The 19,550-nt window shown below is 32.5% G+C and overlaps 4 protein-coding genes across 4 annotated transcripts; 3 read left to right on the forward strand and 1 right to left on the reverse strand.

Moving 5' to 3' along the window:
* The first annotated feature begins 3,478 nt into the window (after positions 1-3,478).
* Positions 3,479-4,090, forward strand: LOC146939693 (uncharacterized). The gene has a single exon (XM_085753245.1). The coding sequence runs from the start codon at positions 3,602-3,604 to the stop codon at positions 3,812-3,814; it is 213 nt and encodes a 70-aa protein (XP_085609371.1). The 5' UTR covers positions 3,479-3,601; the 3' UTR covers positions 3,815-4,090.
* A 3,786-nt stretch (positions 4,091-7,876) lies between these two features.
* Positions 7,877-8,454, forward strand: LOC146939694 (uncharacterized). The gene has a single exon (XM_085753246.1). The coding sequence runs from the start codon at positions 7,955-7,957 to the stop codon at positions 8,183-8,185; it is 231 nt and encodes a 76-aa protein (XP_085609372.1). The 5' UTR covers positions 7,877-7,954; the 3' UTR covers positions 8,186-8,454.
* A 1,699-nt stretch (positions 8,455-10,153) lies between these two features.
* On the forward strand, positions 10,154-14,871 carry ITPK4 (inositol 1,3,4-trisphosphate 5/6-kinase 4). Its single transcript, XM_085753247.1, has 2 exons — positions 10,154-10,377; positions 13,134-14,871. Exon 2 carries the CDS (start codon positions 13,154-13,156, stop codon positions 14,633-14,635), a length of 1,482 nt encoding a protein of 493 aa, XP_085609373.1. The 5' UTR covers positions 10,154-10,377; positions 13,134-13,153; the 3' UTR covers positions 14,636-14,871.
* LOC146939696 (uncharacterized protein At1g66480-like) lies at positions 14,827-18,505 on the reverse strand. The gene is made up of 2 exons (XM_085753248.1): positions 17,366-18,505; positions 14,827-15,224 (listed from the first exon to the last, which is right to left on the reverse strand). Exons 1-2 carry the CDS (start codon positions 17,963-17,965, stop codon positions 15,165-15,167), a joined length of 660 nt encoding a protein of 219 aa, XP_085609374.1. The 5' UTR covers positions 17,966-18,505; the 3' UTR covers positions 14,827-15,164.
* Positions 18,506-19,550: the final 1,045 nt, after the last annotated feature.

Here is a 19,550-nt window from a genome sequence, read left to right on the forward strand (position 1 = left end):
ATGGACATTGTTGTTTGGCTATATATATGTTCATTTAAAAATAGTGGATATCCTATAATCTAACTTATATATTAACATTTATAATTTTACTACGTTTTTCCTTAAATCTTTTTTTAAGAATAAAAAATGGTATATATATCCACACAAGTAGGGAGAAGACGTACTAAAGTAGACACTCAAAATACAGAGTTTCTATTAAGCAATTACACAAACAAGCAGTTAGCCGATACCCAAACAAGTTAACTGTTTCGACCACCACTGCTGACAACCAAAAACAAAAGCGGCATTATTAACCTTCAACCACCAGTAAGAATGGAACTTAACCTTATCTATAAGCTCCATATTGGGAGTGTGAGAATTATTAAAAAGTCTATTATTTCGCGCATTCCACACCAGCCAAACACAAAGAAGCCATAGTAACTGTAGAAATGATCGACGCACCCTGTGTCGCGCCCTTGTGTCACCCAAGTAATTGGTAAACTGGACAAAATGTGCACGAAGACTGTGATGATCGACGTTTTTCCTTAAAACTATTAATTTCTATTTTGTCTTTAAATAGACAAAACAACTATCTTAGTTCTGGATGTATGTGAAACTGCCACTGTAGTCTATAAATGCATTGAAATTGCAAACAAATTTATGTGTGACTTTTTTTTAGTAGTTTTATGTATTAAATTGAAGAAACAAGTATTAAATTGATGATTTAAAAATAAATTCAAGGATAAAAACTAATAAAAGAGACACACTTGAATATATTTGCAATTTGGATGCATCAAAATATCAATCCGACACATAATTACGCATTCAACAAATGTTTGAGCCCCGACTCAGGTCCTGGCTACGGGTAAAGATCCTCTCCATTTATAACTTTTTCCATTTGTTGCAATTTGGAGAGAGATAGACACAAAAATAAGTGATGGGTCCTATCACTAAGTGGATCCCACCATCATTATTTTTTGGGTCTTGTTATCTTGTGCCCTTAGGGCACAAGTTAAGGAATTTAAAATTAGAAACTTTTCATAGAAAACAACAAAATTTTGACTTTTAAATGTTGAATAAAGTTGAATGCACAACTTTTAAGACAATTGTTTCTATTTTAAATTTCTTATCATGTGCCCTAAGGGCATATGTTATCATTTTCCTTATTTTTTTATGTGTCTATCTCTCTCCAAATTGCAACAAATGGAAAAAGTTATAAATGGAGAGGATCTTGACCCCCTTGCTACCCCCCTTATTGCGATTGCATCTCGCCGTGGTTAACAAATCCCCCAACAAGCCCAACCAACCTCCTAAGTAACCTTTGCTGGGTTCTGTTGTCTCATCTTTACTTTGATGAGATTATTTTAATGGGATTACCACTGTTTTTTCAGCAATTTATTTTCATGTGTTTTTTTTGCATTGCGTATATGTGGGGTTGTGATGTCTTCAAGTTTTAGAAGAATTGATAATTGAAATGAAAATTGAATTTGATAGCAGTATAAGAAATCGGAATGTTTAGATTATTCGAAGAGATTAGCATGATGTATTGATGAACAAGTCGAAAAAGAGGAATCTGAAATTGAATCAATATTTTGTGTATTAATTTTTCATCTAATCAAAGTCGTTGAATTAATTAATCGAACGATATACCTACGGTATAGGCAGCGTTAGATTTTCTTTTGGTAGTTGGAGTTTGAACCTCAAACCTTTATATATATATATATTATGCATTGTTCCGACCAACTGAGTTAAATTCACGAGGATAAAGGACAAATGCAGCGGTAGATAATAAGGCTGCCGAGGATCCAAACATATCCAAACTCATAAGCTTAATAGTGTACCATAATTTTGACCTTGGCAGAAATTACTGAAATAATGAGGAAAATTGATGATTGTCATTTCATACGGTCTTAAGTTTTTGGAATGAAATGTATTGTTTTGCAAAGGTGATCGGTGAAAATTTGTAGTAAAACCATAAGTTAAATACAACGTTGTTAAACTTTGGAAGTAATATAGATGTTCTTTTTTCTCAAAATCAATTGTGAATATTAGACTATGAAAAGAATGGGAGTTGAATAGAGTTGAAGCAATTTCAACTCGTACACTTATGGCCTTATGGGTGCTTTGTTGGTTGATGATTTCTTTATAGGTCATCTAAACAAATTTCTCTTTTTTTTTTCCTCCTCCTTACGGGTATGTTATATTTTTTTTCTCGTACATGGTTCATTATACTGTGACTTCTCTTGTTTTGGCTTATTAGATCGTTTGATCCCTTATTTAATTTCATGTTTTCATTTTGGTCGTACAATTAATAAAAATAGCATTTTAATTCCTTACTTTTTCCTCTGTTTGCCAAATAAATCTTTGACCGTTAAGTTTAACTTCAAATGTTTATGGTGGACCAACCTTAAGAGTGGTCCACCATAGACTTCATTCATTTTTTAAATTTTAACTGTTTGATCTTTTAAAAAAAAAGTTACCATTAGATTATGAAGGACTTATCTTACAATGATCCACCATAGTCCTTATTATTTTAGGGATTTTAAAAACATTTATTGATATGCAAGGATTATTTTTTCAAAGTCACGCAAAATGTAGGGACTAAAAACATATTTAACCTTACAATAATTGGGACCCACTAAATGACACATCAACATTCCGTTAGTGAATTAATAGCAAGGACTAATTATGATAACGGAGATAAAATGTAAGCATTTTAAAAACATTTAATGAAATGTAGAGACTATTCTTCAATGAGGCGCAAAATGTAAGGACCAAAAACATTTTTAACTCTTTTTTTTTGACAAGCTCTTATATATATATATATATATATATATATATATATATATATATATATATATATATATATATATATATATATATATATATGGGTTTTGTTACAAGCCACCCTTTGGTGGTGTCTTTTAACAAGTCACACCTTAAGGTGTGATTTTTACTTTTTAGTTATAACTTTGCTAAAAGACACCTTCATAAAAGTAAGTTGGTGTCTTTTCGTAAATGCTTATAGAGTAACTTGATAAAAGACACCTTCATAAAAGGTGTCTTCTATCATAACCCTATATATATATATATATATATATATATATATATATATATATATATATATATATATATATATATATATATATATATATATATAGGATTTTGTTACAAGCCACCCTTTGGTGGTGTCTTTTAACAAGTCACACCTTAAGGTGTGATTTTCACTTTTTAGTTATAACTTTGCTAAAAGACACCTTCATAAAAGTAAGTTGGTGTCTTTTCACAAATGCTCATAGAGTAACTTGATAAAAGACACCTTCATAAAATGTGTCTTCTATCATATCCCATATATATATATATAACTGGAGACTTGTCGACATGCGATGGTACATCCGTAAATAAAATAAAGCAAAGCAAGGAATAAAAGGAGACAAGGCACATGCGAAACCGCCAAAGCAAGTAAGATACGTGCACCAATAATACTTAACCTGCAAACATTATAAAAGGAACAACAAGGTTCAATTCAATTAATATACTTCAACAACAAGAACAAAAAATCAAGCATCAAACAAAATTACAACTACAAGCTCTAGCTAATTTATTTTGCTTGAAATTAAAGATGGTTAGAACTAGAACTAGAACTAGAAGCAACCCGTGCCGGTGTAAGGTGGTGGGGCCAACGCTCGGGTTCGTGGCGTTTGTCGTCGCCGGGGTGGTGGAGTGGCCGGTGGGGGCTCTTGTTTACATCTTTAAGCATAGCAAAGGTCGCAGAATCATGGGTCATCCTGCCACTGTTGTATACCCGAAAGTCACCAGAGCCATTCCCATCTAACTTCTTTCTTTTTTTTGAACTAGTAGTATTTTCGTTGTATCTATTTTGTCTTATTATCCAATTTCCCATTTCATGTTATAATATGTACAAGTACTCCATATAGTTTTGATGTACGAGCATCATAATTTGTGGGAACATATATATTTTGTTTAGTTTGTTGTTTTAGATGTATGATAAACTAAGCAATCAAACTAAGCTTTTTTTGTTTTTTGCTTCGTGTTATTTGATATTTGTATTTCAAGTTATGAATTATGAATGGACTTTGTTGTTTGGCTATTTATCTGTTCATTTAAACATAGTGTATATCATACTACCAAAAAAAAACATAGTGTATATCCAATAATTTAACTTATATACCTACCTTTATAATTTTAGGGAAACCTTAACGAGTGTTATTAGGACATTGTTTAACAACCTTAAATAGTAATTTTTTTTTTAAGTTTATGTAATCAATGGATTAAAAAATATGGTCACACATACCATAATTTTGGTTAACTAAATTTTTTCAGAGTAGTACAAAGGGGTGTATACATTAATGGTGTTTATCTTGAATCAATATTTTGTGTATTAAATTTTCTTCTAATCGAAGCCGTTGAATTGATTAACCGGGTGATATGCTTGCGGTAGAAGCAGTGATAGATAATAAGGTTGCCGAGGATCCAAACATTAAGGGAAATGTTAACTTGTGCCCTCAAGACACAAGTTAATGAATCAAATATAGAAATAGTTTATTGAAGGGGAATTAGTCACTTTAGTCCCTGAATGGGGAACGATTCGTCAATTTAGTCCCTGAATGCAGATAAATTGCAAAATAGTCCCTGAATATAGACTTTGTTAGTCAATTTAGTCCCTGAATGCAGACTCCGTTAGTCAATTTAGTCCCTGAATGTAGACTTCGTTAGTCACTGTAGTCCCTGAAATTGACCTTGCAGGGACTGTTTTGCATATTATCTGCATTCAGGGACTAAATTGACGAATCGTTCCCCATTCAGGGACTAAAATGACTAATTTCCCTTTATTGAAATATGTGCATTACATTTAATCTTTAAATATTTTATGAATTGAATGCACAATATTTTAAAGAACATTTCTTTTTTTGGGTTTCTTAACATGTGCCCTACGGGCACAAGTTAACACTACCTACTTACACTTGACTGTGTACACTTATGAGTGCTTTGTTGTTTGATGATTTCTTCATAGGTCCTTTGAACAAATTCTTCCTTTTCCTCCTCCTTGTGAGTAGGTCATAATTTTTTGTTTCCTCATACGTGCTCCGTTGTATTGCAACTCCTCTTGTTGATGAGGGCAAAAGAGTAAATGGATGACCTCAAATACTTAGCAAAAAAAAAATCAGAAAAAAATCATTTTATTTCATCACCTTCTCTCCAACGAGAAAAAACTCCAATTCACAGTTTCATCAAATCCAACCCACGTCAACGAAACCTAGAGACAACACTTTTTTTTCTTTCTCTCTTGTGAGCCGTCACAAAAACCCTAGTTTCTTCTCCTTCATCCACCAAAAAGGGGTGATTTATGGTCAATTTTTGACCCAAAATCACCCCTCTAACTCGTTTTTCTATTTCCCTTTTATTGAAATAAGTGATTTTCACAACTATTTCGTTTTATTTTGTGATTTCGTCGTCTTCGTGCGACGTTGGTTGTTCGTCGTCTTTGTGCGACATTGTTTGTTTTTCTTGTTTCTCTCAGGTATTTGATTGCTTCAGATTGTCAGATCAGTTTCGATCCCGTCAGATCCAATCAATGACTTTGGCGTCACCTACGTTGCAGATCCGGAAACATGGTCATTCCGGAGATTTAAATATAGTCATATATGTAGGCATTTGTACTTTTCCGTTTTATGCTATTAACATGGATGTTGTAAATTCATACTTTTTGTTTTTAACGAATTTGCATTATATCATGTACTCTTTCAATTTGAATGAATGAATATATTTTATTTTGTCAAAAAAAAAAAAATCAAATCCTACCCACATGCAAGAGTATAATTAGATTAAGCATTTAATTCCAACTCTAGAAAGCCAAGATTTGCAGAGAAGAGTAGCGAATGGAAAAGAATAGAAAAGTTAACATTAAATATATCTACACACAAAAGATAATCCGATAATAGACATATATATTTGTGACAACTTTATTATTTCAACATTTTTTTTTCTTAATATTTGTGTGTTTTTAATGAGTAAACGGTTCCTTTAACATATGACTCTGCACCTCGCTGTCACAAAGGTCCCTGACACATGATTAAGTACAAAGTAGTCTCTGAATATGCACTTTTGTTATCAGTTTAGTTTGTGACGTTAAAAACTTCTGTTAACTGATGAGGTGTCAAATGTTTTGTGCTGACAAGGAGCATGAGATGTCACAAAGACTAAAGTGAAAGTAGAAAATGGTCAATTTGATACCTAAACCTAAAATCAATATTCTCAAGTTGAATCTCAAATCCCGAAATCCCTGAATCCCAAATTTAATCCCTAAATCTCAATCCTAAATCTCATATAATTCCCTCTTTTATTCAAAATCAAATCTGCCATTAAACACCAAAATCGAATCACATTATGATGGGTGTTGGTGCAAACTCGTCCCAATGAAGTGTTACTCATTCATCAAGAATTGGGTCATATTCCTCAATGAAGTTGTCATGAGCATATAAAAAACAAACATAAAACATTAAAAATAGTCATTAAGATCCCTGACTGTGCATACTTACTATCAGTCAGGTCTCTGACAGTAACACTTACTGTCGCTGAGGTCCCTGATAGTAAAAACTTACATGCATATAGTGGCAGCATCACAAAGCACATATAAAATCAACCACTACTGTAAAAAGTACGTACCTTTTGCATCATTGATTTGCATTCTTCATCCTTGCATATAGCTTTGCACCTTTGTTTGCCATTTTTCAACCACTTTATATCTTTTCTATGACATACAATGTAGTTCCTCACAACTACTTTGAATATATCCAAAGTTTCAAATTCCATTCCTAACTCCAAGTGAAGCTGACAAACTTCTGCATTTAAATTAAATGAGGGAATACTTGTCTTTCATTTCCATCACCTTCATCATCGGTACTAATATGGCTCCTTAGCTCTTAAGAATGGTAAATGTCATTATCGTTAGAAAAATCATTATCAACAACATTCTATTCAATAATAATACCCATTGTTTGTTAGAGACCTTATTGATAGTGAGTGTTTATTGTCAGGGACCTAACAGATAGTAAGTATGCACAGTTAAATACTTTAATGACCATTTTAACATTTTCTCTTTGTTTATTCTATATGCCCAGGACATCTTCATTGAGGAATATGAGACAATTTCTTGACGCATGAGCAACACTTCATTGGGACGAGTGTGCACCAACACCTACCATCATGCGATTCATTTTATGTGTTTGATGGAAAGTTTGATTTTGAACAAAAGAGGTAATTAAAAAAGATTTAAGGCCGTAAGAATTTGGGGATTAAATTCGTGATTTATGAATTTGAGATTCAATTTGGGATATTTTTTTGGTTCAGAGACCAAAGTGACTCTTTTTTACTTTCACATTAGTTCTGTGACACCTCATGCACCTTGTGAGCACAAAACATTTGACACTTCATCAGTTAACAAAAATTTTTAACGCCAAAGACTAAACTAATAATGGAAGTGCACATTTAAGAACTACTTTATTTAACCCTAAATCAGATAGTTTTGTGACAGCGAGATGCAGAGTCAGAGACTAAAATGATCATTTATAATTTTTTAATCTACTCTTGAGTAAATCTTTATTTTGCTTCTTAAAAAAAGTATTTTTCATGGATTAGTGCAAATTCAACTCGAGACTTGGCAACATGCGATGATACATCCATAAAATAAAGCAAAGAAGAATAAGAGACAAGACACATGTCAAACAACCAAAGCAAGTAAGACATCTGCACCAATAAGACTTAAGCTGCTGACACGTAGCAGTAACACATCACCACACCCATCCAATCCAACACACTGCTAACGAAAACCATACCAACCAAACATTATAAAAGTTAAGAACAAGAAGGTTCAATTAATAATAAACTTCAACAACAAATTAAGCATCAAACAAAATTCCAAGCTCTAGCTAAGTTATTTTGCTTGAAATTAAAGATGGTTGGAAGAGGTGTTCCTCTTTGCGTGCAGTGTGGCACAAGAAGCAACCCGTGCCGGTGTAAGGTGGTGGGACCAACGCTGGGGTTCGTGGCGTTTGTCGTGGCCGGGGTGGTGGAGTGGCCGGTCGGGGCTCTTGTTTATATCTTTAAGCATAGGAAAGGTCGCAGAATTATGGGTCATCCTGCCACTGTTGTATATCCAAAAGTCACCCGAGCCATCCCTATCTAACTTCATTCTATAAATTACTAGTATTTTCCTTGTATTTATATTTATTTTGTCTTGTTATCCTATTTCCCATTTCATGTTATAATATCATGTACTCCATATAGTAACTTGATGTACTAGCATCATGTGTAGGAATATATCTTTGGTTTAGTTTGCTGTTTTAGATGTATGATAAACTAAGCAATCAAAAGAAGAACTTTTTTTTTGCTTCGTGTTATTTGATATTTGTATTTCAAGTTATGAATTATGAAATGGTCTTTGTTGTTTGGCTATATGTTCATTTAAAAATAGTGTATATCCAATAATTTAACTTATATTCTAACCTTTATAATTTTCGGGAAACCTTACCGAATGTCCTTAGGGGATTATTTAACAACCTTAAATAACAAATTTTTGTTAAAGTATATAATTAATGGATAGGAAATTGAAGTATTTGATTTTTTTAAAGAATAATTTTTTCATTAGGAATATTCTTAAAGAGTGTCCTTAGGACACTCGTTAGCAATACCCATAATTTGACTATGGTTTTCCTTAAATATATTAATTTATTGAAATTGCAAATACATTTCAATTGTGACTTTTTTGTTAGTAATTTTATGTACAAAAATACGACGAAGAAATGTATCCGAGTTTTAAATTGACGATCTAAAAATAAATTCAAAGATAAAAACTACTCCCTCCGTCCCGGAATAACTGACCCATTTTCTAAAAAAAAGTGTTCCAAAATAACTGACCCATTTCAATTTTCAATACAACTTTCATCATTCCCAATACAATATAACACTAAATAATACTTTTATCATTCTCAATACAATATATTCCACTTTCCCCTTTATTTATACATTTTTCTTAATATGTGTGAAAAACAAAATTGTGTCAATTAAATTGGGACGGAGGTAGTAATAAGAGAGACACGCGTGAATGTGATTATAATTTCGATACATCAAGTATCAATACGACACTTAAAAGTTTAAATTGCTCAAAAGTTGAACCCCTAATACAAGGTTCTGACTACACCGTGGTTGCAATTGCATGTCGTCGTGGATCCGTAGTTAACCTTTGTTGGGGTTTGGTTATCTCATCTTTACTTTGATGAGATTATTTTAATGGGTTACCTCTGTTTTTTCAGCAATTATTTTCATGCATTGCATATGGTTGTGATGTCTTCAAATTTTACAAGAATTGATAATTGAATATGAGAGCAGTACAAGAAATTGGAATGTTTAGATTATTATCCGAAGAGATTAGCGTGATGTATTGGATCCAAACAAATACACTTGATAGTGTACTATAATTTTGACCTTGGATGTAATTACCGAAATAATGAGGAAAATTGATGATTGTCACTTGATAGTGTACTATAATTTTTAAGTCTTTGAAACTGACAATAAGACTCTTGCTGATGCAGTCTACTCCACAACTCCATTCATGTGTAGAGACATTTTGGCTACGAACACCAACTTTAAAGTGTCGTATATTAGGAGGCAAGCAAATATTTTGCTCACGCAATAGATAGAGATTCCCTATCACACCCTACTCCCCATATTTATGATATTGTTCCAACACTCTCTGAACGAAATGAATTAAATTTGCCTTTTCTAAAAATAAAAGTTTTTAGAATGAAATTTATTGTTTTGCAAAGTTGATCAGTGAAATTTTTTGTAGTAAAACCAAAATAATGTTGTTAAACTTTGGAATTAATTTACACTACCAAAAAACACTTTGGAATTAATTTAGATGTTTTTTTTTTTCTCGAAATCAATTGTGAATACTAGACTACACTTATGAGTGCTTTGTTGTTTGATGATTTCTTCATAGGTCGTTTGAACAAATTCCTCCTTTTCCTCCTCCTTGTGAGTAGGTCATTATTTTTTGTTTCCTCATACGTGCTCCGTTATATTGCGACTCCTCTTGTTAATGAGGGCAAAAGAGTAAATGGATGATCTGAAATAATTAGCAAAAAATAAAATCAGAAAAAATCATTTTATTTCATCACCTTCTCTCCAACGTGAAAAAACTCCAATTCACAGTTTCATCAATTCCTCCTTTTTTCCTCAAATCCAACCCACATGCAAGAGTATAATTAGATTAAGCATTTAATTCCAACTCTAGAAAGCCAAGATTTGCAGAGAAGAGTAGCGAATGGAAAAGAATTGGAGATGTGAATCAAGGATTTGATCTATCATCAATTTCAGGTGGGTTTCCTTAATCCTCAAATCATGAATTTTGATAATAATTGGGTTCTGCTTATGCTTATAGATTTTCAATTTCTGGTTATGCTTATAGCTTCTGCTTATTCTTATGCTTATAGGTTCTGAATCTTTGCATACAACTGACAGTTTCTGAACATTGGTGTAGTTGATTTAATCTTATTTAGGTGATATGTTCATGATGTTAATAAATGACACTAGTTATACAAGCTTATTGATGATAAGTTTCAGCAACTATGTGCTAATTGTGTTTTATATCAATCAAAACTTGAAATAAAGCAAATATCATTTGTGGTTATGCAACTTTATTTAACAACCAGGTGCTACCATGATTTTTCATTTTCTTCAAACTTGAGTTCAATTGGTACTCCATTTCACTCTATACATTTTATTCTACTCTGTTGGTGTAATTTTTAATTTTCCGGTTTTCCACCTAAAGTACAATAAAATTACATCAGAAATGAGTTGAAAAAGTGAGTTATATTTTCAGAAATGTTGATCTCCCTTCACTTCAAATTCAATTGAGATGAACTTTTAGTACACAAGATAACTAAGAGTAGAATTGGGTTTGTCATTGTAGGTTTTGCTTTGGTGTAATACAATACAACAAAATAGTGTTACTACGAGGATGCTTAAGCTGAAATTGTAGAGATTTTGTAATGTGATAATTGTTTGATGAAATGATTGCTAATTGTAATCATGATAAGTGTTTGTGCTATAAGCTGCAAATAAGTTGTTTATCCAAAAAAAAAAAAAATTAAATGTTTTAAAACATTGAAGTGGTTGGGATTTTAAAAAAAAAATAGAATGACCGCTTACAATGTTTTCAAAAAAATTGCTGAAAACAACTTTTTGTATTATAAGCGCTTATCATGTTTTAAAATAAATTGCAGAAAAAAAAATTGGAAAAAAAGTTTGGAAAAATAAAAGTTAGTGTGAAAGGGGGCCAATTTTAGGCCCCCTTGACATGTGGGGCTTGCAACTTTGGGGCTTATAAAAAATGGGGCTCATTAACTTGGAGTAGTTTAGGCCCCCTTGACATTGGAGTTGGGGCCCAAATTGTTAAGGTCCCAAAAATTGACAGCTCTAATTATGTCCAATGTTGTTTGATTTCTGTTTGAGACAGGTTTCACATGTTGTCGTATGTATGTGTATAGTTTTTAAGTAACTGCAACATTGGTCTAATTTATGAATACACATGATATTGTTGCGTAATGAAATTCCTGTGTGCATATCTTTACTAGTATGGGCTGTTATAGTCTTTTGTAATGGACTTCATAATGTTTCTCCTTGCGTTCTTTATTATCCATTCTATAAGAATAATATTGTATTTTTGATGGTAAAGTTTACTCAATAATCAGTACTTCAATTATTTGGGTATCAATTATTGTTAATAACAAGTGATAAAAATAAAAATAGTAATGAGAATAATCAATGTGTGATGATAAAGAATGTGAAGTATGACATAAATGTGTATAAATAGAGGATATTAAGTTATTTGAGATTAAGTTTTAGTTGATGTGATGAAATGATTGAAAAGATGAATTTTAGAATGTTACGATTCACCCTAGCTAGGTGGATTCTCCGTCTACGACGGGATGTGTAAGAAGGGGCACCGTTTACAAGAGTCAATTTATCTCCACCTTAACATAAGGAAATTAAAATGTTGTCGTTGAAGTGGAGCTTATCTCGGTTGAAGATTCAGCCGTGTTTGTATTATGAATGGCGGTGGAATCCGAGATGGTGCCTTGGAGTTTTGTGCGGCTGAGTTTTGGTTCCTGTTGCGGTTCTGGTTCGGTTACTGCTTGCTGGTGCGGTGAAGACAGCAGGTGACAGACTGCTGCTGTCTGTTGTTGTTCGGTTAGCAGGTTTGGCAGCAGGAATGGTTTGGAGGTTCGGTTATAATGCTGAACAGTGTATTGGTGTTTTCTTGGGGTGCTTTTTTGTGGATTGACAGCTTTTGGTGTTTCTTGCTGTGTTCTTCTTCCTGTTCTGTTTCTGAATATGGATGTTTAGGAGGTTTTTTGTTGAGTTGTTGGCTGGTGAGGTGCTGCCTGTTTAGGCCCTTATTTGTACTCTTTTTCCTCCTTAGCGGATATAGTGCATCTTGTGCTAGCCTAGCTTAATAAAGTTTGCTGATTCAAAAAAAAAAAAAATGTTGAGAATAGGTTAGGTTATCGAAGGTTTCCCACGTTTGGTAACCTAATTAATTAAGTTCTCTACGTATATGTTATCTTGAGTTTAATTAATTGTTGTATTTAAGCTTTTTTTTTTATGTTTATGTTCTTAATTTAAACTAATTTTGTTTCGATTCCATAGTTAACTTAATTTCCTGAAACATGCATTGTGTATTTGATGATATTAACTTTGTCACATTCTCGGTAGCACCGACACTTATGATTGAAGGAATGTGTGACGTCCGAGATATAATTTGTGATTTGTTAGAATTAGTTTGACATTGATTAGGGTAGGTAGTGTTAGTTAGTTATAATTAGTTGCTAGTTGGTTATGTTAATCACCTTATAATCACTATACAAAAAAACATTTTATTAAATCTTCAATTATATCTAGCAGACATGGAAACATTTGATTACATTCAATTATGTCATTTTCTTAAATTATTACACGTTTGGTGTGACGTGGTGTGACATGTCGTGTTTGTGTTAGTGCTTCATAGGTCACATTTTAACTTTCTATATTTCTGAAATGATAAAATTGTGATAATGATTGTAATTTTGCAGTGTTGCATTTACTCTCAGAGATGGGTGTAGTGACGGGTGTGATATTGGATGAATCCGTACTCTTGGCTGAAGGAGATGGTGATAAAAGTGTATCTTCGCTACAGCCAGGAGTTGAGCCTTTAATCAGAACACTCTTTCAATCTAGAATTCATATAGGAATTGCGTATAATGTCGAACTTAAAGACGATAAGGTCAGTATTCTGAAAAGAATAGCCAGTTTACACTCGCTTCATTGCTTTATCTTAAATGATCATGTAAGTGAAGTTGTTATGCCTGTATGGGGTGATAATGAAAGTGGAAAAATCATTTATCTGGTTTCTAGTAAGAAGGAGTTATTATTATTACCTGAATTAAGAAGGTATAATTGGTTGATTGTTGGTCTGAATGTTGGAGGTGAAAGTGAAGGTTCGCGTGAATATGATACTTCCAATATTGAAAATTTAGAGGAGTTGCCATTGAAAATTTGTCGGTTAAATAAAAAGTTTACCGGAAACAAGTTCTTGACTGTCGGTTATGTAATGAAGCCTTCTCGCGTTGAAGATTTTGCAAAGAGGGGTGCATTCCCTTTGTGTCCTACACAAAATGGGTTGATGTTTGTGCCTCTTTCGGCCAAGCTTCCTTTATCGTCTCAATTAAAGGACATTGATGTTGTTCTTCATAAAGCCACTGATGAAATATTATCCATTGAAGATAACCAGCCTACTTTTACACAAAACATGCAAGAACTGCAGAGGTATTTGGATCAGCATCAGGATTTATGTGTGGTTGATCCACTGATTAATATTTATCCTGTATTGGATCGGCTAGAAATTCAACAAGTTCTACTTGGCTTATTAGAATTGAATACTGAAGGTGGTTATTTGATCAGAGGGGCCCGTTTTCTTAAGGTTGATAATTTTAGCGAAGTTGATTTCACGGCTGGATTAGCTGATGCCAGATTGTCTCTTCCCTGTATAGTGAAACCTAAAGTTGCCTGTGGTGTCAGTGACGCTCATAAGATGGCAATAGTTTTCAGGGTTGATGATTTTAAGAATTTAGACGTTCCTCTTCCAGCTGTTATTCAGGAATATGTGGATCACTCATCCACTTTGTACAAATTTTATGTCTTGGGCGAGAAAGTTTTCCATGCTGTCAAAAAGTCGATACCAAATGCTGATATTTTGATAAAATTAGCTAATGCTGATGAGCTCAAACCTCTAGAGTTTGATAGCTTGAAATCCCTACCCACAGACAAAAGCATCATCATCGATTCCGGAGCCAGTAACGAGTCTATTGACCTTAAGCTGGTAACAGATGCTGCAAATTGGCTTAGAAGAAGGCTTCATCTCACAGTCTTTGGTTTTGATGTTGTAATTCAGGAAGGCACTCATGATCATGTAATTGTGGATGTAAACTACCTTCCATCGTTTAAAGAAGTACCTGATGACATCGCTATCCCTGCCTTCTGGGAGGCCATTAGAAATAAGTTTGACGGTATGGTTTCTAAACAAGCATGTGCTTGAACTTCGTAACTATGACAAGGAATTAAATGTTTTGGAAATAAGTTTTGACAGTGTTTGCATCAGATCTTTGATCAGGCACCTGATCTTATCATGATAAAAATGACGTTGAATAATTTATCATTGCATGTTTGAAGCTTGAAATGCTTAGCACTTGTTATTATTATTACTGCAATTCAATGTAATACGTCTGCTATTTACTTGAAAATATTTATTTAAAGATAAGAAGTTTACCTCTATTTTCTCTCCAAAATCCTTATACAAACATAGGTTTGAAACTTCCACTCAAATTGATCTTTCTTTGCTTCTTCCATAATCAGAAGAAAAAAAAAGTCAATTTTGGGTCAGCTATGCCTAAACATCAAACCTAATCTAAGCACTGGAAATGTCAAAATGCATAGACATGTTTATGAATACATATGCTAAAGAGTTGAGGACAAAATTAACTTGCTTCAGAAGCTTCCACACAGAAGGGTTAACTTTGCTCCTGGTTAAGTAACTAACTACTATTGAGTATTGACAAGTGACACTATTAAGTAGCTGCTTCTTCATGAATTTCTCCTTCTTCCACTGGACTGAAACTAACACGTTTCTGGAAATTCAAATTCAAGAAGTAACATTAACTTAGTTTCACATTAACCTGTTTGCATAGAAATTGAAACAATTTGCTTGAAACTACAAATATAGGCTAATGATCAAACGACATTGCTATGATATACTTTTTTTTTTTTTTTTGGTTACCTATGATATATACTTTTCTTGTAAGCTTTAGTTTTTATATATTCATTTAGCCATGGCTACAAAAACAAATTTAAAATAAAAGCAATTATTTAAACTTAAAAAGAAACAAATAATTGTAATCTTAGTTAATAACGGATTATATTTTCCTCTAAGAAAACGGATTGTATTTTTATTATACATAATAGCAATAATAATATGTTGTAGTCGTAATTACTTGAAAGTGGTAACTTAAAACAAATCATTTTTTTACTTTAGTATTTAACTATAACTTATCAATAATGTTTTTTTTTACAAGTACTTTTCAATAAGGTTAAAAGTATCCATAAAAAAAAAAAAAGGTTAAAAGTAAACATTTGTCTATATTTGAAGTTACTAATTTTCACATTTGACTTCATCTTATGTATGAGGTAACAATACGGCGCAAAGGCATGTTACCATGTTAGATAGCTTAACAAGAAACGTCATAAACAACACTAGTATTAGATTATTTAATTTAATTTAATACACTCAACGAGTTACACTGGCACGCACGAAATAGAAACAACACTCTTGTTGTTCTTCTGACGTGGTTATGGCAAGTTGGGTGAATTTAGGGCACACAATTTCAATTTAATTTATTTATCAATTGATTGATAAAATGCAAAACCAAGACAGAAAATATTTGTTTTAGTTGTTCAAAGACAGAAAATATTCATCCACGTAGCTAAACACTTGCAATATATAGTTTGATTATTTCCCCAACTTTCATCTTGGCATCAGCAAGATAAGGTTGATTGCTACCTATATTATTAAGAACATAAATATTTTGTCCCAGTTACACTTTCTTTCATAAGATTTATCTACTTTTTTATATATAAAAAATGGTTACCAAAATTTTGGTCATTAATATTTGGTTAGAAAATGTCAAATATTTGACATTTAATTCTTTTGTTTGTTGCTGATTTATCTTTCAATATCATCTTGTGGTCAGCTATAAAAAGAAACTTATCATGTCAGGGGAGCTTCTACGGTGCAGCCAGAAAACTGACTTTTTTGAAAAAGTTAATTTTGATTTTGATGTTTGATTCATTTTTTTTGAAAGGATGTTTGATTCATTTTTAAATTGTTGATTACTGATTAATGATCAATAGTAATTCATCTAATAATGCTTACAACATCTTGGACTTACATGTACTATTTTATCGTTGGAATCTTTAACATGCAAACTGAGTTGATGATATTATGTGATAGTCGTAAGTGTTACACTTTGTGGGGTGTTACGCTTATAACAAGGTAGGATAAAATTAGATTAAGTGTAGTCTTGTTAATCTGATGAATTGATGATACTATGAGGAATGACCTTTTGATGCCATTGTACAAACAGCGGGGTGTTACTCATTACATTTTTGATGTTATAGTGTTAACTTCACCAAAAAAGTCATTCTTATGACTTCACCATAGAATTTTCCTATTTTTTTTTTGTTATTCTTGATACATTCCTATTTCAATATCGTCTTCCCGTGTGTCCTCTTATTTTTTAATAAACACTCGGTAATATATATCTGATTTCATTGCAAATATTATTTTAATAAAAGGTATTTGGATGATTTTAAGATACATATTCATAATCCCTCAAAAAAAATTTGTAAGTATTCTAGGACCAACTCAATGAAGTATCTCAATTGTATATGATAAAACATATTTTTTAAAATAACAGAAAATATTGATACTTCTAATAAAACACACAATACATATCCGAAACGGGTACATATCTCATTTTTAGAGTATACGAGCTTCAAAGTATTGCGTATTTAAGTTTTTTTTTTTTTTAGTGCGAAATGGCACACAAAAAAATACGACTAAACAATCCGACTTGCAAACTCTCATTAAAAAAAATCCAACATCCACTTGCAACATCGAAACAAGTAAACAACGTTTCAAAGATTTGAGAATGTAATCATCAATAATATAAAAATGAACAAAATAACGTATGACAAATGAAAAAACACATACCCTTCGTGACCTTTGATTGTGAACCTCTATTTTGCCTTCATTTATTCCACCACCACCCTTCACAGAAGCATTATTCCCATTATTCCCCATATACAAACTTACAATCTTCTCCGCCACCTCGGCTCCATCGCGACTCTCCTCCATCAACCTATCCAACTGAGCCTTAGGAATCCTCATTTTCACCCGAGTTGACCCATCACGAATTAAACCGGGCCCATCATCACCTATATTGGACCGCTTCACCGAAGGAAGATCCGAAACGGAACGTTTCGATAACATCAAAAAATCGAGCCTCTCAGTAGCGTTCATGCCACGTGAAGGGTGTAATCCACTGGATCGCACCCTCTTCGGCAATGGTTGAGATTGAACTTTTGGTAACTCAACCAAGAAATAGATTTTCTTGGCCTTTAGTTGTTGGTGAGGTTCAAGTGGTTTAGCCCTAAGACCAAAATGCTTCACTGCTTGTGAATCCAAAAGAGCATGACCGGGATAGTTTTTAACTACGTCATTTGCTTTAGCTGGAGTTTTTAGCTTGAAGGTTTCTCCATCTATTTTCATTACCTTTGCTTTTTTGGTTCTTCCCATCATAACGTTTCCCATCTCTTATTGTTACACTAGCTTGTTCTTTGTCACTTTCCTTTCCCTTTGATATTTTCAATTTTGATTGGTTGTATTTGTATCTTAGTTTCTCTCTTTGTAGACTTAGTAGATAGTTGTAGGAGGTGATAATGATATATTAATACTTACTCATATTTATATAGCCTATATAGAACGTTAATTAGTAAAAGGCCAAAACAAATAGTATGTGAATTAGTGGAAATTTGGTAGAGATTCCATATAAATAAGGAAAGGGTCAATGACTTGATTTATTTATTTATTATATTAAATAGTAGTGTGAAACTATAGATTTATAAAGCAAGATAAAGTTTGATGGGGTTAATATCAATTCGATAGGTACAATATAACCAGGTACAATTACATTTTTAGCCATTTCTTTAATATATTTAATAACACACATATGCTTGAAGTTAAAAATATTTTTAAAGAGATGGTTGAAAATGTCATTCCCCCTTAATGAATACGAGTTGTGGAGCCAAGCCAAACCTTTCACGTCCCATTGCAAAAAAGAAAAAAGAAAAAGATGTGGCTTTCCCCTCATGTATATTCTTTTCATGGATTTGTCTACATTTATAAAAGAAACACTTCTTTTCCCGACATCATATAAAAGATAAAAGCTTTATTCACTTTTAATTTGTAACTACTAATATAAAGATGTATAAGATTTAAAAAACAAAAACCTTGTAAATCCTAGAAAATAGAAATTTCATAGAGGAGTAGATTAAACAGTTTATAAAATATCCAATTGGTTTAGACCTTTTTTCTCATCAACTCTCAAGATTAATCAAGCTTAAATTAAGCTCAATCCACTGATGAATTAGATCACATATAAATATGATGTGAAGCTACACCGATATCACAAGTGATCTCATAATCACCCCATGATGAATGATGAAAAGAAAAGCCGGCATGCAAATTAGGATGAATCTAACTCAGCAGATTCAACGAGTATCATGTAACCCTAGAAGTCATCCTATAGAAGCACACTTGTGTATTGTAAAGGTACATCATTCTCTAATCACAAAAAAACCTCCCATCCTTGATCATGAACTAACTTCATTGCCAAACTGTTTGTCGATACACCAAACCCGCTGATGAGCTGCCAGTGCCACTGTCTTATGCCGTGTCACCAACTCTAGCCGTCGATCCAGGTTCACTTCGGATTAGACACTAAAGCCTAATATGCATGCAAAACACTCTTCCAATTGGCCATGTGTTGAAGAAAATACAAAATAACATCGAAAGCATACTCTTTTTACAAAGATTTACAAAGATTTGGATTCTCTTTTTACTTTTAATATTAACATATAAAATAGATTATAATATGCAATCAATTATTAATCCAGCCAAAGAAAAAAGTATTCCAGAAGCACTTCATTATGATTTTTTAAATTGTTCTACGTATGTATAGAGAAGTATTTATAAAAAAAAACACTAATACGTATGTATACTTGCATGTTGCATGACTTTTAACATGTTATTGTTAGGCAACATTTGACAAGAAGAATGGCCATTTAGAAGCCTCTTAAGATTTTCTTCTACTATTTTCTTTTTTGCTTTGAAATGA

Source organism: Medicago sativa, chromosome 3 (genome assembly GCF_051527215.1).
Source record: "Medicago sativa cultivar Bolivia chromosome 3, Bolivia_mono, whole genome shotgun sequence".
NCBI lineage: Eukaryota > Viridiplantae > Streptophyta > Magnoliopsida > Fabales > Fabaceae > Medicago > Medicago sativa.